Here is a 25,993-nt window from a genome sequence, read left to right as displayed (position 1 = left end):
GGGCAAGAAAGACAGGAAGGAGGCAAAGATCTCATCATGGACCAGAAATATGCCTGAACCCCAGAAGAGAGAGAGAAACGGGGCATGTTGCATGTCCCAAGACCATGCTCCCAGCCCTGACACTATGAATGGTTCCCAAGATGTGCCACAGGCTGCCCAGTATGGCCCCACCTAATCCCTGTGTGGGGTCTAACTCCTAGGTCCTTCCATAGGGCAAGAGCAAGAGTCTGGGCAAGCCCCAGCTCTGCCACCTTCTCCCTGGGGAATCAGTCTGTGTGCACCGGGTGCTCACCTACAAATACCTACCTGCCCAGGGATGTGCAAGGATGAGGGAAAAGCAGGTGTGGGAGCCCACAGCCCCCCACAGCCACCCTCCCAAATTCTGCACAGTAGGCATCTCAGCAGAGGTGAGGTCCTGGGGCCTGCAGTGTCTTATGCTGCCAGAAAGCAAGAAAGAGCTCAGACAATGATGGGAGCACTCCACCCGCACAGGCGCCGACTAGAAGGAGCTCCTGGTGGCCACATCTGGGACAGTTCTAACACCAAGAAAATGACAGCAGTGGACTCTACTCCACAGAATAAACATACATGCAGGCATCCACATGGGTGCGAGTAAACAGGTGGATAAATACACAGAAAAGTGGGGGAAGCTTTCCTTTATTAGTGAGTAATGGAACTCACTAATACATTTAAAAGAAATGATGGAAAGTGAGCCACCCCTGAACACGCACCGTCTTGACCACTGGCAGGTGGAGATTCCCAGGGCCGGAAACGGTGCAATGAGAAACGACGTCTGACAGTCTCAAGGGAGTTTCCCACAAAACGCTGACGGATTACAAAGAGGAAGAAAGTGTTAACTTCAGAGCAGAGACATCAGCTGAGCACCCACAGTCAGCATCACCAGGATCGGGACAACTAACCTAGGGGTCTCCAGCAACATCGCTTATGAGGAATTTGCACCAAAAACACATAAACTGGATTTAAGAAGAAGGAAACATCAGACGACCCCTCATTTAGGAATGGTCTACAAAATAACTAAAAGCACTCTTCAAAGGCATCAGGCTATGAAAGACACTAAAGAACCATCTCACATTGGGGGACGATGCTAAGGAGACATGCTGGCCGGATGCTTCATGGGATCCTGGGTGGATCACATGATAGAAAAGCACATTAACAGGAAAATGGACTAAATTCAGATAAGGTCGGTAGATGAGTTAATTGTATTGTACCAAATCTAATATCTTAGTTTTGATGACTTACTATACTTAAGTAGGATGTTATTTAGGGAATATAGGTGAAAGGTATATGGGAGTTATTTTTACTATTTTGTGATGTTTTTAGATGTCTAAAACATTTCAAGTGAAAAGTTTAAAAATGTTTTAAAGCAAATCAGAAATACACATACAAAGGAGTGGATATGGGGCCAGCCTGAGAGTCACACTAGTAAAGCCACCAGGTAACCATGGAAACACACCAGGGTCAGGGTGAATGTGAGGAGCCAGGGAGGGTATCGGAGGGGCGCCCACAAGGTCCTGTGTGCCAACAGGGAGGGTGACAACAGTCAAAAAGGCCCTGACACTTTCACAGCTGGCACAGCCTCCACGCTGCCCTTCCTGCGGCCTCAGGACAATGCCATGGCCAGCCTGTTTCACAGACCGGGAAAACTAGGCAGCACAGAGCAGGAGCATCAGAGTCTGGCCGCACAGCGTTGCACCTCAGCTCCGTCAGGATAGCCAGGTGACTAGGATGATCCCTTCGCCTCTCTCAGCCTGAGGCCTTCCCCTGTAATATGGAAGCAATAAACTTCCCTTCTCATGTAAGTTTACTAATGCTGCATAACACAAAACCATTAGCTTAGTGGCTTAAAATAACACCTCCCTATTAACTCACAGTTCCGTAAGTCAAAAGCCAGGACATGGCAAGACTGGGTCCTCTGCTTGGGGTCTGAAAGGCTGACATTGGTGGGTCAGCCTGGGTGCTTTGTTATCTGCTCAGAGTCTGAAAGGCTGAAATCATCACTTATGGGGGATTTGTGCCAAAAACTTATAAACTGGATTTAATAAGAAGGAAACATCAGACAACCCCTCATTTAGGGACAGTCTACAAAGTAACTAAAAGTACTCTTCAAAGGCATCAGGTGTGTCAGCCAGGGTACCCTCTCATCTTTCCCCAGGGGAGACTCTACTTCTGTGCTCATTCAGGCTGTTGGCAAGAGTCAGAGCCCTGTAGCTGTGGGACTAAGGTCCCTATCTCCCTGTTGACCACCAGCAGGGGCCACTCTCAGTTCCTAGAGGTCACTCACATTCCCTGCCACGTAGTCCTTTCCATCTTCAAACCAGCATCCCCGGCGTCCATCCTGTGCTTCCAATCTCAATCTCCAGGAAGAACTTTGTCCCCTTTAAGGCTCACCTGATAAGGGCAGGCCCACCAAGGCTTACACTTTCCTAAAGTCACCTGTGCATATAACATAGCCTAGGCATGGGGGTGAAACCCGTCACAGTCACTGGTCCCTCCCACACTCAGGGGAGGGGGCTATACCAGACATGGGTCACGGAGGGTCTTCATATAACAATTCTCCCTTCCAAGTTTGCTTACAGTAGGAAAAACTCACGGGAAGCACTCAGTGAGCAGCCACCTCTGTGAACATGCCTGCTCCGTCATTCCAGGAAAAGAACCTTTGCCTAAGGAATCCACATCCAACTCCCATTTTCCAGCGTCTCACATATAAAGACGAAAACGCCGTTCATCCTAGGGCACCCCAGGCAATTGCTCCAAGTGTCCTGCACTACCCCAGAGTCTCTCCAAACAGGTCCAGGCTCTCAGCCTGCTCAGGGTGAGACAGCACCTCTCACACAGCCTTTGGGGTGTCTGTACTCACCTCATGAGGGTCCTGAGCAGAGCCTTCGGCTGCACCACGGGGTACCCAGACACCACACAGGCGCCTCATGGCAGGTACCCTTCCCTCCCCCATCCTGCCCTTCCCTTCCAAGCTGAGACTGAGCCTCCTCTCCTGCACAGACCCTCCTCTGGGCAATGCAGTCCCAGCTCCTTTTCTGAATGAGCTCTGCAACCCCCCAGCCCAGGCCCTCACCACTGTCACTGCCACATCCTCCTCCCTGGTCTCACTCTGCTGCCTTCCTGGGACTCATTTCCACCCGCGGTGGCCAGCCAGAGTGATGGCTTGGAAATGTGCCTGATCACACTGCCTCTTGGTCTCTCTCTGTCACACACACTCACCTCACACACATACACACTCACACCCCTCTCTTCTGACGTCCCATGGTTCCTTCATGGCAGATAAGCTCCTCCCCGGTCCAGGCAGCCCCACCCGATTGGCTTCCAGCTCCCCTCCAGCCCCATCCAGCATACTCCTGCTTCTCTCTTGCCTCTGGCCCCGCCGAAGCTACCCCCACCACCTGGCCTTTCACTGCCAATCTCTAGGCCTAGCATACATTTCCCTTCCCTGCTGGGCTAATTAATTCCAAGCCACCTTTTGGCCCGAACTCAAGTGACCTCCCCTGGACCCTTCCCTCAGATCCCCAGACATGTCAACCCTTCAACAGGCCTGCAGGGCTCCAGGCCAGCCTCCCACAGCTGAATGGGGCATTCGCCTGTGGGCTGATATGACCCAAGCCCACCACCCAGCAGACTATCCGCCCACGGGGATGAGGCGATAGGTTTTCTCACTGTGCCACTCCCCAAGCCCAGCCTCACCCCTGGCATTATCATAGGCACTAAATTTGCTGGAAGGGAAGGAGAAAGGAGGACAGACGGAGGGGTGGAAGGAGTGATGAAGGGAGAAATGACACGTGCCATGAGCGACACGGCGTCATCACACGTCTTTTCTATGCCTCTTTTTTCTACTCAGGTTCTCAATTGTGAGCAGAAGCCACCTAATTGCCCTTCTGCACCTAGCACGGGTGCCCAGAATGTCAGCCCCATGGAATGTTAGCTGAGCCCCGGGTACTAAAGCTACAATTCCCACCTCCTCCCTGCTAAAGATTTCGCCAGGCAAGATGCAAGCATCAGTTCAACAAAACAAAGAAAGAAAATGATTGGAATCCCTCTTTTCCTATAAGAAAACAGCTGCTCTACACTAATATCCTTCTGGAATAAATTGTTATGAGTTAATTTTTTAAAACCACACAGAGACCAATTATTAACAAATGTGTGGGCTCACTTTCAGTGATGCTCAGGCTCCTGCTCACTGGCTTGCTCCCTGCTCCAGGAATTTCCAACAGGGTGAGACTATTTAACCTGAAGCCATCATGGAATTCTTTGTTGTTGTTGTTTTGGGTTCTTCCTTCCTGTGTTTTAATTTTTCTTGTGGGAACATGGGAGTAGGTATAAGAAGGGGTGCTAGGTGCCACTGCTGTGGATTCAAGAGTCAGTCAACGTTTACCAAGCACCTACTATGGGCATGGCTCTATTCTACTGCCCAGGGAAGAGCTGGAACACCACAAATCCCTAAAGAAAAAGGACACAAATATACTCCCCAAGTGGAAAAGGGCTGCAAAAATATTACAGGAAAATAATCACATTTAAATGTCAACACTGTTTGAAGTAATGATCCTAAGGAAAAGACAGGCTGTATTAGATTCCCAGGGGGGAAGCAAGGGGGAGAGCCAGCCCAGGTGAATGAGAGCACAGGTAACATGCTGAGCTCACCCCACATGGCATGGTATTAAATGTGCTCCAATACTTACCCTTCCCATTTAAAAAAATGAGCTGAATTATAAATTTTCCCTAAATCTTTTGTTATTTTACATCAAAGCAGAACCAGCTACTTGCAAGGATTAGGGGGAAAGAGCTAAACAGAGCAAACAGCCAGTGCTCCCTCAGCTCAGTATCCAATGTGCGGGTTCCTTCCTGAGCCCGAAGGCAACCCTAAGGAGCCCAGGGGCTCGTGGTCAGCTCAGCATAGCCACAGCCTCATGTCCCAGCTGGAATGAAACTCAGCCTTTGACCCTGGGTCTTTCACCCAACTCAGTGTTCTGACTGCCTCAAGTCAGCTCCCCCACTAGGAAATCAGGGTATAATGCCTTAGAGTAGCTTCCTGGTACACTCAGTGATCTCCTGAACCAGCTCCAGGGTGGTACAGGGTAAGGGGAGGAAGTTCTAGAAGGATGCCCAATTTCACCCAGCAGCTCAGGCCAGGAAAACCCTCCCTCCTGTATCTTGAGGCCCAAAGGGAGACAAGGGCATCTGGGAGCGTCAAAACTGCACCAGATCAGAGCCTCCTGCCCTCACCCACCAAGACACGGCCTTTGGTGGAAGCTTCTCCACAATGATAGGAGGAGGCTAATGCTGGTTCATGGTGACCAGGATCTTCCTGTGTCCCAGGCAGTGTGCTAAAGGCTTTACAGAAATCATCTCATCTCAGCAGCATGACTGCCCGTCTAAGGAGGTGTTAATATAAGTGAAGTAATCCTCATTCTGCAGATGAGAAAACTGCAGATCAGAGATGTTAGGTAAGTCTTCCAAAGCCACACACTGAACCCAGGCAGTCTGACACCAGAGTCCACGTATCTGCAAGAACCCCAAGACCTTGTCTGTTGGCTTCCAATGTCAAGGCAGCACCATATTAGAGGTGGCAAGAGCTTCCAAGATGGTTCCGACTTTAGGAGCCCACAGACTACATAGGGAAATAAGTCTGTAGATTACAAGACTGGCCCCAATTCCCCACCTCACCTGTGTCTACATATGACTTTCCTGCTCCCCTCACCAAAGGGGTCAAGCATATTTCCCTCCCTTTGACCTGAAGTTTGCCAATAGGCTAACAGAATCAGCATAAGTAAAGGTTTCCAGCCTAGACCCTGAGAGGTCCCACGTATCTTCACCACTGCACAAGACAGACACTGCTGGTTTAGACCGCAGGCCAAGAAGGATAAGAGATGCATAGAGAAGAGCCAGCCTGGACCATCAACCCAGCCAACCTTCAGAAACCCAATGACTGAAAGCTCAATGGGGTCTGGAGATTGCTTTTGCAGAAGCATGTGACACCTGGCAGAGAATGAATGCGACACAGCACAGAAGGGGGCAAGTTTGAGAGGTCCGGCACTTATTACTTATGCGTGCCGTCATTTTACTTGTGAAAATGTTATGCCCCTAGCCAGACCACGAGCTTCCCGGGTGCACCACACCTCTTTACCTCACCCGCACACCATGCTCCGTGCACACTGTAGCACTTAACACACCAGCAGATAGATAAGCAATCATGACCGGGCCACAAGACCAAGATGGCAATTGACAACAGCATTCCCCTATTTCACTGAAACCTGTACACCGGCCTTGTGGGTTTTGGCATGCCTGTGTCTTCCAAGCACTACGTTCATGGTTTCTTTCCATATTTCAGTGTATTGCCACCACTACATTATTAATATTTTTAAGTCATGTTCTTTTTTTATGTAAATAAGCTTGATTGGAAAGAACACTTCTATAGGACCCCTCTCGATGGAGAACCTGTATCTCTGGTTGTACATAGAGTATAACAAGAAAATAAAGAATGTGGGGCAGGGGCCAGGCAGACCCCAGAAAAACAGGTGACAAGACAGTCCTGACACCATGGAGGTCATCGGATCTCAAGAGTTTTGTACAAAAGACCCAGCCAATAAATGTGCCAAGGTCAACAACCACTTGACTCAAGAAACACAGTTAGCCCAGAAGTAAGGCTGCCTAAGACAATGCCTTCCTGCCAAAGGGAGGCAGAAAGACCATTTTTGGCATATCTTCCTGACTTCACTGAAATCCTGGAGCTAGTGATTACAATCAGGCAACAATTTCTTCTACCTATGAATACAAACTTTCAAGAGGTAATGGAACCAAAAAGTAACGCAATAACAATACAACTCATTAGGAAGAGTACTGCAAGACCAACGGTGATTTTTAAAAGGGGTGTATTACAAACAAGAGCATGGTATGTATAATAAATATATTTCTTAAGTCATAGAGCCATAGCTCCTGTTCTCTCAGTGCAGGGCAGATTCATTTCGTGCCTGCCAACTAATCAATGTCAAATTCTACAGACATCGTGCCCATTAGATAAGGTGCGCTGCCAAGCTACCCATCCTAACAACTTGCTTTAACAAACAGGAACATGAACCCCAGCCCATTAAAGGCAGGACCTTCAACAACTCCGCAGACAGCTGATTCTCTGCCATCACCTTGCCTGACTTTCAATAAATAAATCTTGTCCCGGTGGCCATTTTGGTTAAATGAACTGGGAAATGAAAGAGTACATCTGTCTCTGTGTGTTTTTGTGACTACAGGTATGTATACATCTGTCAGCTAGATGTCTGGAGCCAGGAATGTGGGTGAAACACATGCTTCTATTGCATGCAAAGGACAGAGGACCACTTTCCATTAAGTGCAGGATGAGGGAGGCGGAAGCTGGGTGGTGCAGATAGGGGTGGGCCGGGCCTCAGACTCACTTGGATTCAAGCTCGTCTTCAAGCCACCCCTTTATAGAAATGTGACCCCGGGCTGCTTACTCAGCCCCCTAGCTTTCTGACCCCACCTCAAGGGTTTAGAGGAATATTCAATAAAAGGAAGTATGATGGCTCCTTTTATAACAAGGGTTGACAATATTTTCACTCCAGCCATTGATCACTGACCAGATGATGGGCTCTGTGAGGAACAGTGACCCTGCCTCTCTTGTTCCCTGGATTCATATTGTTAAATAAAATTCAAATAGACATTATGTTTAAGTTTCGATAACACATCTTAGTTAAACCTTTAATTTCTTAGTAATGGCACAAAACATAAAAACTGCTTCAGTCTTCCCATGAGATTCTTTCTATCCGAGGTTTGAAAGGGCAACTACAGGCCACATGCAGCTCCCAGACATGTTTTGTTTTGGTCACATGGTGCTTTTTTTTTCCTTAAGATAGAGTCTTGCTCTGTCACCCAGGCTGGAGTGCAATGGTAAGATCTTGGCTCACTGCAACCTCTGCCTTCTGGGTGCAAGTAATTCTCTGCCTCAGCCCCCACCCCACCCCAAGTAACTGAGATTACAGGAACCCACCACCCCACTCAGCTAATTTTTGTATTTTTAATAGAGATCGGGTTTCATCGTCTTGGCCAGGCTGGTCTTGAACTCCTGACCTCATGATGCACCCACCTCGACCTCCCAAAGTGCCGGGATTACAGTTGTGAGCCACCGTACCCGGCCACATGGTGCTTTTTTTAAGTTGATATGGCAGAGACTGTAGTTCACTACCTGATAGTCATTCCCGTTCTCCCCTTCCTCTGAACCTGCTCTTGTTAGTAGCAATACACCTATCTCAAACAAACAAAAAAGAAACAGCTATACTTCCCAGGCTCCCTGGCAGCTGTAGCCATTTGATGCCCTCAGGCAAAGGGGTATAAGTGGGTGTCACTGGGCAGGGCTCCCAGAAGGCAATGTCAAACTCGGCAGATGGACAGTCCCATGCCTCTCGCTATCCTCTTTGTCCTGCCCAGAAAATGTACTTCTTGCTGGAGGTGAAGCAACTATGTCGTAACCAGAAATCAGTCAGAAAATCACTGAGCATTCCACCCTACAACAGGGAAGCCATCATGCTGTCTGGACTTCCGGTGGAAGGAAAACCTTTATCTTCTTAAGCCCGTGTTATTTAGGTTTTCTATTATGTAAAGTCAACCCAGTCCCTATTAGATAAACTTGCAATATTTAAAAATCACATCTGATAGGGTTTGAATGTCTGTCCCTCCAAATCCCATGTTGAAATGGAATCCCTAATGTTGGAAGTAGGGCCTGGTGGGAGGGGTTTCATTCATGGGGGTGGATTTCTCATGAATGGCCTGCTGCCCTCCCCTTGGTGCTGAAGGAGTTCTGGCTCTGACAGTTCACAAAGACCTGGTTGTTTAAAAGGTCACAACAGCTCCCTCCCTGATCCGTCTCTTGCTTCCATTCTTGCTGTGTGATGGACTGGCTCCTGTTTTGCCTTCTGCCATAATTGGAAGCTTCCTGAGGCCTGAGGAGGTGCAGATGCTGGCACCATGCTCCCTGTACAGCCTGCAGAACCGTGAGCCCATTTAACATCTTTTCCTTTATAAATTACCCAGTCTCAGGTATTTCTTTATAGCAACACAAAAACCAAATACACATCTCAAAATCTGGATTCCCAGTGTTGCTCTTAAAACAGGATGGTTGGTGGGGCTCACACCTGTAATTCCAGCACTTTAAGGGGCCAAGGCAGATGGACCACGAGGTCAGGAATTCAAGACCATCCTGATCAGCATGGTGAAACCCTGTCTCAACTAAAAATACAAAAAACCAGCCGGGCACGGTGGCACACACCTGTAGTCCCAGCTACTCAAGAGGCTGAGGCAGGAGAATTGCTTGAACCCAGCAGGTAGAGGTTACAGTGAGCCAAGATCATGCTACTGCACTCCAGCCTGAGCAACAGAGAGAGACTTCATCTAAGGGGAAAAAAACAAAAACAAACCCGGGTGATCTCGCCAGCCTGTGCCCACATTTCCACGTGGTGAGAAGCAGCTCTGCCCTGGCTGGCATGCATGCTGACCCTCCCAAGGCAGGAGTGCTGGTCCTGCAGACCCTGCAGTGTGGTGCCCTGTGCGGAACAGTTTTCTAGTGCATGGAATAGAATCCGGATCTCAAATTCAATAACAAAAAGTCTCAAACTATCTAATATTCTTGGTTATAGTCAAACTTCTTCTTTTTGCCTCTGTTCCTGTGTCATTTCACATCCATCCACAAATGCTGCCCTAGCTGAAGCCCTGGGGAGGGCCCGGGACACACCCACTCTCTGCGCCGACCCATCCGGCATGCTTTGGCCATGCCACAGGACTAGCATTAACATGGCTCACGTGTGTCATTCCAGACAGGTGCCCACCCCTACAAAGCACCTTCCCTAAAGATACATTTGCAACGGAAACAAACTCATCAGAGTAAAATAATCCCCCCAAAATAAACATTCAAATCCCATTTCAAGACAACCAGCGTCCTCTCCCATAATTATCAGACCAGAGGGAATGACTTGTGAAGGTGGGAGGACTCTAGGAGATTTCCAGTCATGAGCTAGGGAGGCAGGAAGGGAGCTGAGGAGCAGCATCTGAGGCTGGGTTGAACCTGGGGCTGGAGAGGGAGGCAGGAATGGGGAGGCACAGCCTCCACAAAAGGCAAGAGTGGGAAAGCGTCAGGGAAAAGCCTGTTAGAGCCACAGCCGGCCCAAAGCCCAGAATCGGAGCAGGAACCCGCACCCTCCTCCTCTTTCCTCTGCCATTTTGGGAATGGCCCTGGTGCCTGAAGCTGCTCTGCGCCCATGACTTCTGCCTGGCCCCTAGCCAGATCAGTCCTCTTACATTTCACAGAGCTGGGACAGGCTGACCAGCTCAGCCAGACACAGAGCAGGGCTGGGGTGGACCTGCAGGCTGCTTCTCTTCCCCCTCCCTGCCGCATGAATCACTGTGGTCACTGTCGCCATGACTTTGTTAAAAAAGATGGAATTTCCTCAAGGGGAATGGAGAATGTTGTGGGAGGTGTCTGCCTCCTAAAGCTGCATCTCAGAAATTAGTCATTGTTAACAGCTCACTTATCCTCACTCACTCTGAACTTAAGGACAGTAATGATCATCATTTTACATGAAAGGAAACTGAGATTCAGAGAGGTAAAGTGACTTGCCCAAGGTCACACACCTTGTCCATGGCTGAGTCGGGACTTGGACCCATTTATTTAGCTCCAGGGGAAAATCTCCTTGCGGCTGATTGTTCTCTCGGCCATAGAGGCCCTTCTGGCAAGAGCCAAGCATGCCACATCGCAGGTTCTCTGGGAAACCTCCCTGAATTGAAAGAAACGAGTCCTGTGTGGACAGGAAATTATCTCTGCTGGGTACCCCCCCTTCAGAGGATTTGATGAGGAGACTTGGGAGGCTGAGGGTCCCTTCCTGCAGGAGAGCTCAGGACCACACCAATCACTCTGGCACATCCACACCATCAGCATTCACTGGGGAACTACCAGGTGTTAGCACAGTGCCAGCACTGGTGGCACAGCCAAGAAGACCACAGACAAGGCCCTGCCCTCATGGAGCTTACAGTCCAAGCAGCACTGCCCAACACAACTGTCGGCAGGGATGGAATGTTCTAGATCTGCACTATCCAGTATGGCAGCCACAGCTGCATGTGTTTCCTGCACACTTGAAATGTGGCTAGTACAACTGAGGAAACAGAATATTTTATTTAGATTTAAATTGCCACATGTAGCTAGTGGCTACTATATTAGACCATAAACAAGTTTGTCTAATAAACAAATGAGATCATCTCCAAGAGTGCCAAGGAGGCTCCAGTGATGAGGAGGGAGGCAGGTGAGGCTGGAGGGTGCCCCTGGGTCTGACTTCCTCACGTCTGCTGTTCCAATGCTAACAGCTCCACCTGGTACTTAGGCAGGCCCTAAAGACAACAGGGTCCACAGTCATTGGCTTCTGTGTGGTGTTAGGGTGGGAAGGGACAGAGATGAGGAATTTTTTTCTCTTTCAAGGCAGGGTGTACCTCTGTCACCCAGGCTGGAGGGCAGTGGCATGATGTTGGCTCCCTGCCACCTCTGCTTTCCCAGCTCAAGCGATCCTCCACGCTCAGTCCCCCGAGTGGCTGGGACTATAGGCGCACACCACCATACCCGGCTTTTTGTATTTTTTATAGAGAGAGGGCTTCACTATGCTGCCCGGGCTGGTCTCAAACTCCTGTGCCCAAGCAATCTGCCCACCTTGGCCTCTGAAAGTACTGGGATTACAAGTGTGAGCCACCACGCCCAGCTGGGAAAAGGAGTTTTAGGGCATCCAGCTTCTATAATGAACAGGCAATGCTTTTATAATCAGAAAAAAAACTCTACATTCTCAAACTTGGTATTTTTTTAGGCATCTAGCTTCTATGTTTTTAATAACCCTGAAGAAGCTGACAAGGTGATTACTGCATAGTTCTACTGCTAATTAAGCCATGTAGACACTCTACAAGGGGCCAGAGGGAGACCCCCAGATCCCAGGACTCTAGAATAAGAGAACATTCAAAGAAGGAAGCTAGAAAGAGCCACAGTACAGACACAAGAGGCTCCTGCCCCTGCCCTCTCCCACGCCCAGACAGGGCAGTATTACAGGGTTTGAGGCAACAGAGACACTAGACCAGATTTGCATTTTGGAAACATCCTGTTCTGCAGGAAACTGGTAAGAGGAAGAGAACCAAGACTCAGGGTTGAGGTTGTCCAGGAAACGGAAGGTAGGAGCTAAACTCGGGTGGGGGTGGGGGTGGGAGAAACAAGTGGGTGGGCTCCAGAAGGCCAGTGGCTGGCAGGACCTGGGACCATGGGAGAGGGAAGTGTCAAGAGCAGAGCCTGGTGTTGAAGGTGCGCAGGTAATGAAGGAAGCAGCCATCAGCACAAGCCCACACCTGCCTGCAGGCAGAGCGGCATGAAGGAGGAGGGGGCCAGCATGAGATGCCCTGAGCCTAGAGCCTGGGGAATGTGTCTGAGCATCTGTGTATAGCTCGGGGTAGGGGAGGATGCTCAGAGAGTCTTCTCCTTCTCCAGGCGGTAAAGCAGCCCTGGATCCGGCCCTGTGGAAGGACGAAGGTGCTGGCTCCTCCTCATTCACCCTCCAAGCCCCTCTCTGGCCCCATCCAGCTGGCAGGAGTGACCAGTTGCCTGGACAGGCACCGCCACATGGGTTGAGACACCAGCACCTGGGGCTTGTGCCCATTCGTCCTAAGAATGCTTACTGAAAATCTCCTGCATATGAACTCTGTGCTGAACTCAGGGGTACAGCACTGCGGGTGGCAGTCAAGCTCTCTGTCCTCAGGAGGGTCCCAGTCCAGAAGGAACAGTCCTCAGAGAATAAAACTAACAAGAACCCCAGGTGGTGTTGGTGCCAGGAGCAAATCAGAAATGAGATCAGAGCTCACTGGGGTGGGGCACAGGCCTGGGGGACTGGAAGGAGCCAGCAGGACACAAAGGTCTGGAGCTCGGAGCCAGGGAGTTTGGAGAATGGAGCTGGAGAGGTATGGAGCCAGGACAGAGCAAGGCAGCGACAGCCAAGGGACAGGGAATGGCTGGTGAGGAGCAGTGGTAGGATCATATTGAGGAAGGTCCAGGAGGCAGCCTAGGACCCGACAAGAAGGAGGCCACCATTGTGATGGGGCTGATGCCAGGGCTGGCCCCAGGACATGTCAGAGGCAGAAGCCCATTTCCAGAGCCTGAGAGCAGCTGGAAGAAGAGGAAGCAAAACTTCTTGTGACCATGGCTCCTTCAAAGGAGGAAAGATCAGGGGATGCTTCCATACCTTTGATTACATTTTTATTTTGGTAGAGCACCTAACCATGCTCATGGGCATAGTCTGCGCATTTACAGAGAGGCACATTGGGAAGATGCAGATGGGCGCGTTAACTAAGCAGTGGTGAGAGCAGCGGGAAGGTCAGCCCTAGGGGAAATATTTCATCCCGTAGTCCATGGCCACAGACCTGGCCATGGGGAGATTTAATGCACTAATAAGGCCACAAAAAGACACTGATGCTCACTAGCAATCAGAGAACTGCAAATTGACACAACAAGAAACGATTTGTCACCCTTCATGCTAGAGAAAAATAGATTGATGATCTCAGGTGTTGGCAAGGGTTTGGAGAAAGGGCACTCTCATAGATTACGGAAAGAGTGTGAATTCGTACATTTTCTAGGAGGGTGCAATATCATTAAAATAAAATATGTGGGTCCCCTGTGGCCGGCCTCAACATCCCAAGAGGAAATTCTCAGGTGAGCACAAGGCAGTCTGTGCTCGGGTAATTACAGCTGTGTTGCCTGAAGTGGGTAAGAACTGGAAACAAATATCTGATGGCTAAACTGAAAATCTGTTCCTTCGCATCCTGTGAGGCTGCTAAAAGAGAAAGGGAGACAGATACTGCATTGAGGCAAGATCTCCAAGACCCAGTGTGGAGTACAACCACCCATGGAGAAACTGTGAGTCCAGCACATCCCCGTGTGCCATTTCCCAAGCAACACAAGTACATAAAACATTGGGAGCAATCCAAAGGATGCTGCTCAATTCACAGCAGGGGTAACCTCAGGAGAATGGGAAAAAGAGGTGTCAAAGCATAGTTCACCTTTCTAAGAATGTTTCGAGTCCTTGCAAAGGGAATATTGATGTATTAAAAATGCCTTTGCAGGGGAAAGGGTAAACACAACCTTGGACTCTTTCATGAAATTATAGAATTTAGATGGGAGGAGACAGCTCTTCTACTTTACTCTGTGTGAGGTTATTCCACGGCTGGAACTCTAGGTTCAATTTTCAGGAATCTTACATTAAAGCAGCAGGTGGACAAATGAGGGAGGCCATCTAGGGAGAGCAGGTGAAGGGCTGAGACTCTTCAAGAACTGACTGAGGTTGTTTCAATACCTAAAACCTTAGGGTCTCTGAAAGCACTGAGTAACATGCAGCAGAAGATCCCATCAGGACTGATGGGTACCAGACCCTTTGGAACCATTGGAAAAAATTCTTAAACAGATCTGCCCAAAGACAAGCATGCACTACATCAGAAAGAATTGTGTACACCATCAAAAGAGGTATGCAAGCACACACCAGGCCAGCTAGGCAAGGTGCGTACGGAAAATACTCCCTGAGTCCACCCTTCCTGCCTCAAGTTCCTACATCCCTTCCAACTTGATGATTCTGATTCTCTTTCTGCCAGAACAGAAAGAAACACAGTCGGCTCCACACAATCCGTAAATACTTAATTGTTTGGTGCTTTTTAGTACGCTTCTACTGCTCACAGAGTTGCACATATTTTAGACTTTTCACCTCTGGCATCTGCTCCCTGGGTCCCATTTTGACCAGTTGCACCAGAGGAGATCTCAAGCCTGCGCCCTCCCACACATAACTTAATCACAGACACCCCAGCCCTTCCTCCTCCTTCCCTCATGGACCAGCACCACCTGCCCAACCCTCCGTTCCCACCCACAGAGGCATAAACTCACAGACAGCCAAAAAGCCAAGTCCTCCATAATTTCCATTTCAAGTTTGCTTCCTTTTACTGCCAGGGAGACAAAAGGAGCTGAGAAGGATTCTCATGAAGAGCTACTCAACTTCCATGATTGGAACAGTGGAGGATTGGCCTCTCCAACCCAGAGAAAGGCAATCCATCATGGAGGGCTGAAGGCTGAATCACACATTCCTAATAAAAGGATTAATTAAAGCCTTAAGGGTCTGCCATGGCAGCCTCTGCTTGAAACTCTAAGGAAATTAACCTGCCCTCCCAGATAGAGAAAAGTCAGAGATTTCTTCAGGCTGGAACCTCAGTTTGACCAAGTGACACAGTGTCAATTGTTCTAACAAAGAAATCTTCCGGATTTGCATGGGTTTATTGTTTAAATTTTCTAATGGGGGCTCCAGTGCCCACACAGCTGCCTGTAATGGGTCCTTGCAGGCAGTTTATCAGGAAGCTCTGATGTGTTCAGTGAAGGAATCCCTCCCCACAAAGCCAGCCTTCACCCGGGCCCCAGGGATTATCTCTACTTTGATGCCCACCATTTAACATGATCAAGTCCCCATTTGGGCTCTTTGCATTTAGAGAGAATAAGTCTTCAAAGGCAGGCAAAGCAACTTGTTATCAAAACAGAATCTACGAAGGAATTGTGCTTCTCTAAGATACAAAACTGAGTCCTGTGGCTTGATACCAAAACACCAGCTTTCGTTCTTTTTTTGAACCCTACATTTCAGAAGCCCAGACTTCTCCCTGTGAAGTGAAAATTGCCTTCTGGTGGAGAGAGGTTTTAATGATCACTTTGCTTCCTGCGTCTCCATGGTGACAGGCGCACAGAGCCCACCCCCCTCCTGCTTTATTAGGCCTTTCTTCCTCTCTGGAAAGTAATCAATCAAGCCCTATAGATGCCTTTGTGACCGGTTTATCGCCTAAACAATCAACGCTGCCTTGGGGGTGGAAGAGTGGACAGAGTCCACACACTGTCACGAAACCGGGCTCTGTCCTGGCGCACGCCCTTCCTCTCCCTGCCGGTGGCTCTGCCCAGCACACCTGTCCGGGGGTCGGGCGTGCCCAGGTGCGCCAGGCCCCGCTGGAGTCAGGCGGCCAGTGGAAGCCCTCAGCGCTGTGGCCTCAGCTGCGGAGAGCTGCCCTCTCAGAGCGGATGCCCAAGCGGGGATCACCGGAGCTGGGGCCCGGAGTGGGGAGGGAGGGAAGAGCCCGGAACCAGCGCTGGGCGGAGGCGGCCACGGGTCTGCCTGTCTTCCCCCAGCCGGCCAGCACCCGAGGAAGGGAAGCCCCCTTCCAGGGGACTGCAGAGCTCGCCAGCCGGCGAGGAGGGGAGGCTGCAGCGCCGGGCTCTACCCAGGAAATCAGCGCTTTATGGACAAAGGGCTCTGAGGCGCCCCAGCCCTGCACGGCTGGGGATAGGAACCACGGGGCCGAGCGCCGGGTCCTGTGGCGGCTCCCGAATGCAGGCGGGGCGCGGAGCCCCGCGAGGTCCTGCTCCCAGCGCCACCTGCCTCAGGCCTCCCCGACCCCGCCCGCCGCCGCCGCCCAGCCCGTTACCTGGATTCTCCCCGGCGTCCGCGGAGGAGGTGGCCGAGGAGTCGGTGAGGACGCTGGGGTCACTCTGCGAGCGGCCCCGCGACACGAGGCAGCCGCTCCCGTCCTCCGACGCGGCCATGGGCCCGGCCGGCGCGGGGACAAGTTAGAGCGAGCCGCGTGGAATCAGAGCATCCGAGACGGCCAAGGTCACCGGCGAGGGGGCTGGAGGGGGCGTCTTTTTAAAACAGAAAATTTAAAAAGGGCCGGGAAAGGAAAAGAGCTGAAAAAAGACGCCGGAGCTGGCGTCAGGGCGGGGAGACAATAGCCTCGCCGGCTGCAGCCAGGCGCATCCCGGCGTGCGCGGCCTCGCTTTGTTATTTATTCGTGTTTATTCCCATTCTTCAGTCTATATTCCAGAAAAAAAAAAAGTTGAACCAGGAAATAAAAACTTTTTCTTGTCAGTGTTTATTGCGTGCTTGGGGCAGGGGGTGATGTCCTGGAATGTCTGGGGGCGCTCCCTCCCCCCACCCCACCCCCCACCCCCCCGGAGAAAAAGGAAAAAGGAAGAATCTTTGCTCTTGCGATTGCTTTAATCTGAAAGCTGTTCTTGGAGCATCTGTTGGAAAACATTAGGATTCTCCCATCATGCCGTGCGAGAGGAGCATGACGTCACGGGAGAGGGGCGTGAGAAGGCGCGTGGCCACAGGGAGGGGTCGTACATACCTGGACCACGCGCTGGGGTAGGGGAGGCGGGGCTGGACGGAGGATTAGGAGCCGCCCACCCCACCCAGCTGCGCTCTACAAGCAAGAAAGCTTCCTAGTCCCGCTTCCTCCCCTCCCCGAGGAAAGGGAACCCTGAGGGCCCCTAATTTCCCCAGCAGCTGCAGGCAGCTGGTTTCCCTGGTCCTTCCTCTGCTGGGACTCGGAGGCCAGTGGGTGCTGACGCGCCCACCCCGGCACCACGGGGAGCAACCTGAGGCTTCCTCCCCGCAGCCATCTGGCCTGGGCCTACCGGGCACCCCGACACTCCGACCCCCTCAGCCCCTACTTCCTCCCTGAGCGGGAGGAAGAGGGAGGAGGGCATGGGCCCTTTCCAATGAGCCGTCTTCTCAGACGCCCCTAGGGAGCTGAGGGGCCAGGCAAGGGAGGCGACACCCCCTAGGGCAGCCACTCACAGAGGTGTCCTCCAGGGTGCTAAGGAGCGATTCTCACAACCCCGGCGGTGGTGTGGGGCGAACACAGGCAGGCAGCTGCTGCTTCCCAAGCCAGGGCAGGGAAGGAAGAAAGTCCAGGAGAGGGGTAGAGAAGAGGCCGTAATGGGGCTGTCACCTGGCCTGGTCCTGGAAGGTGCCCAGAGGAGGAGGCATTTCAACAGATTTCAGGATTCAAGGGTCGAAGAGACACCTATGGGAGGACACCCCCATTTCAATTTCTCAACCCCATGGGGCAGCCCTGCTCTGGGTCTGCTTTGCAGGTGCTGGATATGAGGGGCAGAGTTGCTCACCGAGGGCCCTCCTGCTAGGGGCAGAGCCTTCTGTTAGGCTGTCCCCATCAGATTAGCACCCACAGCAGAGCCTGGGAGTGCAGGGTGAGTGCTGGCAGTGTGGACGAAACCCCGGTTAAGTGCCAAGGACAGAACTGAGCGGGATGGGGGTGGGGGAATAAAATGATGTTCACTCCATACAGAGCTTTGAGCTCTCAGCAGCGGTTATTTCAGCAGCATCCATCGCCTCCAAAGAAAGGACTCATTCATTCATTCACACTATGTGCAGAATCAAGTGTGTGCCAGGCAGCACACCAGGCATTAGGGACCTAGCAGTGCACAAACACAGAGACGCCCCAACCCCTTGAGTCTTCTGGGAAAGAAGAATGGTCACCAACAAACTAATAAGATGCCCAAATAATCATTTAATTACAATTGGCAATCAAGATCATGAAACAAAGAGGAAACTGGTGGGAAACTGCCAGGACTAGATACGTTTTATCCACATAAAAATGTGCTGGCTGGATGGTGATATGCCCTGCTAGCCTTGGACTGGGCATTTTGCATGATTACTTCCTACAACTGCCCTGGGAGGTGGGAGCTACTGTGGTCTCCACTTTTGAGATGAGGGCAACTTCAAGAGGTCAGCACCCTTGCCCAGGTCACAAGCCAGCATGTGGAAGAGCTGGGCCACAGCCAATGCTCCTGGCCCAGGGTCTCTCCAAGTGGGTCTTCAACACCTCCCACTCCAAGCCCCTGGGGTTCTCCTGACACACTGAGTACAGCCCCACGGGAAGGTTTCTGAATCCTTGCCCCCAACCATGCCATGGGCCCGTCCCGAGTCTGGGTGAGCGAACATCTGAGACAATTGAGTTCTATTGGAAGGAAGCCTGCAGCTGACCCAGCTGTGGCAAGTGGAGATGGTGGGGAGCGGCAGGAAGGGATGGAGGCCAGAGACTGGCTGTGGGTGGGGACGAGGAAGAGAAAGCACACGCCAGAGGTCTCCAGCTGTCTGTCATTTGCCAACCACCCCTACATTTTTTAGCCTTCCCTATTTACAACCTATCATCCCATTGCCTTAAGATTTGTCTTTAAATCAATTATTTGCACTTAAATGCATTTTTCAGCTCTCTCTTCCAAGCTTCCTTCCTTCCTCCCTCCCTCCCTCTACTTCCTTCCTTCCTTCCTCTCTTTCTCTCTTTCTTTCTTTTTCTGTTTTTTGTCTTTTGTTTTTTTTTTGTTTGTTTGTTTAAAGAGTTTTGCTGTGTTGTCCAGGCTGGAGTGCAGTGGCTACTCACAGGAGCAATCATAGTGCACCACAGCCTCAAACTCCTGGGCTCAAGCAAGCCTCCCACCTCAGCTTTCCGAATACTTGGGATTACAGGATGCATCTCCACGTGTGGTCAACACGCATGTCAAAGGAAGCCTTCAGTAGGACGGGTGGAGCACAGCCTCGCTGTCTGGCCTCGGTAGCAAGGAGCACGCGCTCAGCAGCTGATGCACTCTTGGCCTGAGCTGGCTCCTGTGTGGTTAAAAAGGGCCCAAAGGTAAGAGAGGAGTTCACCCAGGCAGCCACCGAATGGAGACATCCTCTTTAATGTTACCAGAAGGACAAAGAACAGAAGGAACTTTCTATCTAAGCCAATGTTACTGCCTTGTCCACCAACCACCAAAAATTATCTCTAGTTCCTTCAGATGGTCCACACTGCACACCATTCACCTACTCCACCAAACTGTGCATGCACGAGGGTTAAAGACATATCAAAGGATAGGATTTAGCGTTTGGGCTCAGGAGCCCATGTGGAGTGGGGAAGCAGAAGATGAGATACAACCAGGTTTATTTCTGAAAGTATGTATTTTAGCAAAACACTGTGATTTGTTAAAGGTAGGTAGAGATGGAGCTGTTCATTATATTATTCTTTGGCTTTGAGGTGTTCCATACTAAAAATAGATTTAAATTTTTAAAAAAATAGCAATCCCACCTCTACTGGTCAATGGAAAACAATAAGGTCTCCGGGTAAATTGCCTGCAGGAGAGACTTCAGCCTTGAGACTTCGGCTCAAATCAGTCATCTCCAGACCATGACCGGCTTGAGCCCTGTGAGGATCTGGCCCCCTCGGTGCGTGAAAGGCACCTGTCTGGAGGTGGGTTTTTGTGTAAGTCACCAACTGTCCCTCCAAGCGTTGGATTTGGAAGGCCACTGCAGAAACCCTATTGGAACCAACAAAGCTTATGGCCAAAAAGTTGCAATCTAAGTGTCCACCGACTGATAAATGGATAAATAAAATGCGGTTCATTCTTACTTTAGGACAGAGCCATGAAAAGGAAGGACGCACTGAGATGCGCCACAATGCAGGTGAACCTGGAAAACTTGGAAGGACACATTGACACACGCCACAGTGCAAGTGACCCTGGAAACCTGGAAAACATGGAAGGGCGCACTCACACGCCACAACACAGGTAAACCTGGAAAACATGATGCAAGTAAAAGAAGCCAGTAATGAAAGGCCACACGCCACACAAACCCAGTCACATGCAATGTCCGTCGAATCGGAAAGCAGATCTGTGGATGCCGAGGGAAGAGGGGCTGGCTGCTGGTGGGTACAGAGTTTCCTCTCTGAGTGCCAGAAATGTTCTCAATCTTCTAAAATTAGATGATGGTGACAGTTTTTATAACTCTGTAAATATACTAAAAACCACTGAATTTTATACTTTAAATGGGTGAACTTAATGGTATGTAAGTTCTTTCAACAAAACTGTTTAAGCTGATTTTTTTTAAAGCATACAGAGGCACTAGGCTGAGCTTTGAATTTGGAGAATTGGGTTCCACTTCTTGCTCTGGTGGGCATAATCACACTGAAACCCTTCCTGTCCCTGCCCAGATTCCAGATCAGATAGAAGCTCATTGAGAGCCCCCGCCCTCCCCCCCTCCCCCCGCCTTGATCAGAAAACTCAAAGCCATTTCTTGACTCAGGGAAGCTATGATAACCCAACACCACTTACTAAAGAACCACAAAGACGGGACAAAGTCGGTCCAGTTCGCCCAAGTGCCCCTTCAAAACTTACAAACTCGCAAAGGCAAAGGCAGTTTCCTCTGCTGAGGGGCAGCCAGGGAACACATCACTGCAAAAGTGGCTCAGAGATGGCAGATCCCCTCCAACACACAGTGCACATAGGAAGTGCCCCCACTCATCCGGGAGTGGTAGGGAAGGGTACCCCAAGACCAATTCCACCCACATACACCTCCCAAATTGATCTCATTCTTAAACCAGGTACAGACCAATGGATGCATCCATCCATCCAGTATTTCCTAAGCATCTATTCTGTGCCAGAACAGGCACTTTGTCAGGAATACCACCATGAACGAGACACAATTGCACACTGCCTTTGTGGAGCTTGAGGTCTTGCACAGAAGACAAGATTGACTAATATGAATGAATGGATCAATTAATTTCCACGAGCACACAGAGCAGGATGCCTCATCTGGAGCAGGGAGGGAGCCTGCTTTGAAGAAGCGATGCTCTGGAAGTGCAAGGGTAAGTGGAAGCCAACTAGACACGAGAGGGAGGAAGGATGACCCGGGCAGAGGGAACAGCCCGAGCAAAGGCCATGAGGTGGGAGCAGCGTGGAGCCCTGAAGTCCCTGCAAAGAGGCCAGAGCAAAGGTCTGCAGCCACAGAGAGGGGACGACCCAGACCATGCAATATCTCATGGGCCTCAAAACAGCCTGATTTTGTTCCAAGGATGGTGGAAAGCCACTGAGGCAGTTGTGGGTCTCCAGAGCATCCTTCTGGCTGCCGTTAGAGAAGGAACCCATGGGGCAAAGGAGAAAGCAGCGGGATGAACCAAGAGGCTGGAAATCATCCTAGTGGATGGTGGCAGCAGCCCGACCCAGCAGGGAGAGGCAGAGGCACCCAGCAGGCTGGACTCAGCGTCCTCTGAAGGCAGCTCCCGCAGGTTTGGGATGGATGAGCTGTCAGGGACTAGAGAGGGAAGCCAAGGATGAATCCAGGGGCTGGTTGGTTGGTTGTTTGGTTTGTTTGTTTGTTTCTTTCTTTACTTTCTAATTAACCAGTTATAAGGGAGTAGAATCGAGGTAATCGGCAAGTCTGATATTGACAGCAGGGTGGGTGCGATAGTATTTCCTGGGCGGGGAGGATCAGATCAGGGAGGGATGAGGCAGAAAAGAGGGGGAGCCCCATTTGACAAGCAGCCTTTGGGGTGATGTGGAAGAGTCTGCTGCCCTGGCTCAGCAACCATCAACACTCACAGGCATCATCTGCTCCATCAGGGAAGGCAATGGAAGGGCACACGCTCGCACCAGCTGCAGATGAGCTTGCTCACAGCTCCATCATGGCCTTTCCACGGCTGAAGGCGCAAGGGTTAAACCAACCCTGGTGGTGGCTCTCCTGAGACTCACCCGCTGTGGGGCTTCAGCTCCAGGTAAACCCAACTTCTGAAGGACCCATTCCAATCCAATCAGACACACTTCAAAGGCACCCAGAGTGCATCGCAATGGGTTGTCAACTGAAGTCCACCATGGCATCAGGCTTCTTGCAGGCACTTAGACGGTTGGCTCTATTCGGCAGTTTTCTTATGCTAGAGTCTACCAACTGCTTTCCTGGGGCCCTGGCAGCCATGAAGGCCCCTGGAGAGCTGATGGGCCAAGGACGTGGATGGTAGCAATGTCAGCTCCACAGGCATGGGGACTTTTGTTGTGTTCGTTTACCCAAGAATGTGCAGGTGGTAGTCTCCCAGCACAGACATACCCTCTGATGAATAAATGAATGAATGTGCATGGCGGAGCCTCGTCAGGCAACTGCTCTGCTCCAGGATCAAGGGCTCAGCCTCCCCCCGGCCTGAGCCGACTCCAGGCTTTGTGGGACTGAGGGAGTCACTGTCCCTCTGCTGCCTCAGATCCCAGGAAAATCTGGTTTCTTTTCTGGGGCTCCCGGGACCCTTCTTCACCCTTAATGTAAAAAGAACTCATTCAGCAAACTCCAAATGCTTAAGAAGAACTGCTCAAGTCACCGTCTCAGGCTAAATTCATAGGGAACCAACTAAAGAGAAACAAGAAGGCAAAACACCAGTGTGGGAATTCCAGGACCCAAGGAAAGAAAAGATGAAGGCAAAACCACCACTCGGGCAGAGACCAGGTTCGTAAGGTGGGCAGCCGCGCCCTCTGCTGGTCACCTGGAAAAACAACACCTAAAGTAGTTGCAGGTGGGAGTGGTCCTTGGACCTGGCTGAAGCCATAGCCTTGAACCTCACTTCCTGCACCTTTGAGGGACTCTCTACCTAGAGCTGTGACCATAAGACTACCCAGAGTGGTGCTCAATGCAATGCCAACCAAGGCTTTTTCAAAACAACACACCCAGCTCTTCTAGACCCAAATCCCTGATTTCACCATTCATGGCCTCTGTCCTGAAAGGCACTGGCAGCCAGAGTTGCCCTGAAAGAATGTGCTGTGGGCATCCCATGGCTTCCTGGAGATGTGCCCAGCCCTCCTTAGGGTCAAGTCCACTCAAGCTGTCTAGGGCAGGCGCCACAGACCCAGGCACAGACCCAGATCGGGTCCCAACATTTTCTGACTGTGTGGCCTTCAACTTGCCACACAGCCCCACTGATCCTCAGCGTGTAAGTGAGGAGAACCTCCCTTACAGGGTTCAAGCATTTGACACAGCACACAGAACCCTCAATATGCTTTCACCGTTAGCATAACAACAAGTTCCTTGGTGCAAGACCATCTGCCCTTTGATATTCTCCTTCCCTGCCCCCAGCACATCCAGGTGACTGGGAGAGGGGCCTATGAGGCAGCAGAGACAGAATAACACAGAGCAGAGAAGCACAACCCGGGGCAGGGAGGCTTTCAGCAGGGAAGGCAGAAAGCAGTCCCAGCTGGCTCCTGCAGACTTGGGTCACGGGACACTGACCCATCTTGTATATTGTCAGCACAGAGCTACAGACTGCCAGGTGACTCTTCCTCCATCCTGGGTTCCTGAACGCAAGGAGGGATACTGTGTGCCCTGACTCTAGCTAATGAAAGGAGAGGAATGGGCATCAGGGGCCTCCGGGAAAGATTGCCAATAGACAGAGAGAGCCACATAGAGAAAAAGCATATGTCACCATTGCAGATGCAGTTTGCAGTCCTGACTCCATTCCTGCTTCCTGCCCTGGAGTGCCCTGGAACTGCAGCAGCCAGCCTGCGGCCCTGCAGCGACACACATGGGGATGAAACGCTAACAGCAGATGAAGGAGGCCTTGCACCTGTCTCCCTCCTGATCTCTTGTAAAGGGAGCAAACATCCTGCTGGCACAGGCCTCTGATAGCTGGGTTTTCATTTACTTAACATGTAGCTCTTACCATGTGCCAGCCACTGTTCTAAAAACTTTACAATGATTGATGCAGCTAATGCTGAAACTATCCAAATCAGGCAGAACTGTAATTTTCTCATTTAGCAAATTAGGAAAATGAGAGGCAAAGTTCTTAAGTACTTGCCCCGGGTCACAAACCTGCAAAGCCTGGACTGGATCCCACATCCTCTGCTCTAGAGCTCAGGCTATGATTGCATCAAACATTCCGCAACTCACATAGGCAGGAACCTCATGCTTGTGTTGGGTCCCCCAGAAAGTCACTGACTTGGTGATGATGGTGAAGGAGGAGGAAGTACGAGAGAAAGAGGAGCAGGTAACAAGATGAATGATGACAGCATTTTTGCAGCGCCTAGAGCTTACCAAGGAGCTTGCATGCATTGATTTCTAATCCTGTGAGGTTGGAATAATCATCCTCTTCTTACAATGAAGTTGAGGCTCAGACAGGGTGTCTAACAAGAGTTAGCAACAGGACGGAAAAGAGCTCCCACGTACTTTCCATGACACCAGCTCATTCCTCGGGCCTCTCCAGCCCACCAACATTGCTACCAGCAACCCCAGCTTACAAAGCAGACATTTCCTCAACGAACATGCACTGAACACTGACTCCATGCCAGGCCCTGTCCTGTATGCTGCCAGACATGGGATGGCTTGGCCCAGCCTGCGTGGTGAAGTGGTAAGCCATGTCTATGACATGAGGCTACTTCTTGCAAGCACTTAGACGGTTAGCTCAACTTTGCAGTTTTCTTATGCTAGAGCCTACCAACCGCTTTCCTAGGGCCCTGGCATCCTTAAAGGTCCCTGGAGAACTGATGGGCCCAGAACCTGGATGGGACAATGAAGGGCACCATCACAACATGGAGAGGTAGGAACATGTGGAGCCACTGGTCAGGCTGGGAAGCTCAGGGAAGCTTCAGGAAATAGCCTTTCATTGGTGCCGGCATGTCACCTACATTTGTTGAGTACCTGCTATGCATCAGGTACTGGCAATCTAGCAGTAAACAAAACAGATGCAAAAACACACCACCGCCCTGCTGAGCAGACCTTGGAAGGACACAGAGGAATTTGCTGAGCAGACACACAAACTGTGCATGCCAATGTCCAGAGGTGCCACACACAGAATAACTCCTCCAAACCAAAGATAATCATTAGACAATAACATGTTTTGAAATTTTTAACCAAAGAACTTGAAGAGGAATTAAATCATGCTATATTTACACAATGAAATATCGTACAGCAGTGAAATTAACCAGACAAAAATCTGGGTAGGTATCACAATATTCAGATAAAGAAGACTATGTTCTATCTTATTTCATTTACAGAATATTCAAAACCAGAGCCAGACATGGTGGCTCATGCTTGTAACCCAGCACTTTGGGAGACCAAGGTGGGCAGATCTTTTGAGGTCAGAAGTTCAAGACCAGCCAACATGGCAAAACCCTGCCTCTACTAAAAATATACACACACAAAAATTAGTCAGGCATGGTGGTGTATGCCTGTAGTCCCAGCTACTCAGAAGACTGAACCAGGAGAATTGCTTGAATCTGGGAGGTGGAGGTTGCAGTGAGCCAAGATTGTGTCACTGCACTCCAGCCTGGGGCAACAGAGTGAGACCTGTCTGA

The 25,993-nt window shown here is 50.6% G+C and overlaps 1 protein-coding gene across 4 annotated transcripts in view; it reads right to left on the bottom strand.

The window, feature by feature from the left end:
• The window catches only part of PHACTR3 (phosphatase and actin regulator 3), a 258,465-nt gene that overhangs the window by 214,693 nt on the left and 17,779 nt on the right, over nucleotides 1–25,993 (bottom strand). The window contains exon 1 of one of the 4 annotated variants that reach the window (XM_017503447.2): nucleotides 16,540–17,109. The exons of 2 other annotated variants lie outside the window; for them this stretch is intronic. In XM_017503447.2, the coding sequence (XP_017358936.1) occupies nucleotides 16,540–16,657 (118 nt within the window). In that variant the 5' untranslated portion in view covers nucleotides 16,658–17,109. Of the gene's footprint in view, nucleotides 1–14,968; nucleotides 15,263–16,539; nucleotides 17,110–25,993 lie in introns of those variants that run through there. One more of the 4 variants, XM_017503448.2, reaches the window with a different exon arrangement.

This window comes from Cebus imitator, unplaced genomic scaffold (genome assembly GCF_001604975.1).
Source record: "Cebus imitator isolate Cc_AM_T3 unplaced genomic scaffold, Cebus_imitator-1.0 Scaffold311, whole genome shotgun sequence".
Lineage (NCBI taxonomy): Eukaryota > Metazoa > Chordata > Mammalia > Primates > Cebidae > Cebus > Cebus imitator.
This window is presented reverse-complemented; position numbering and strand designations above follow the sequence as displayed.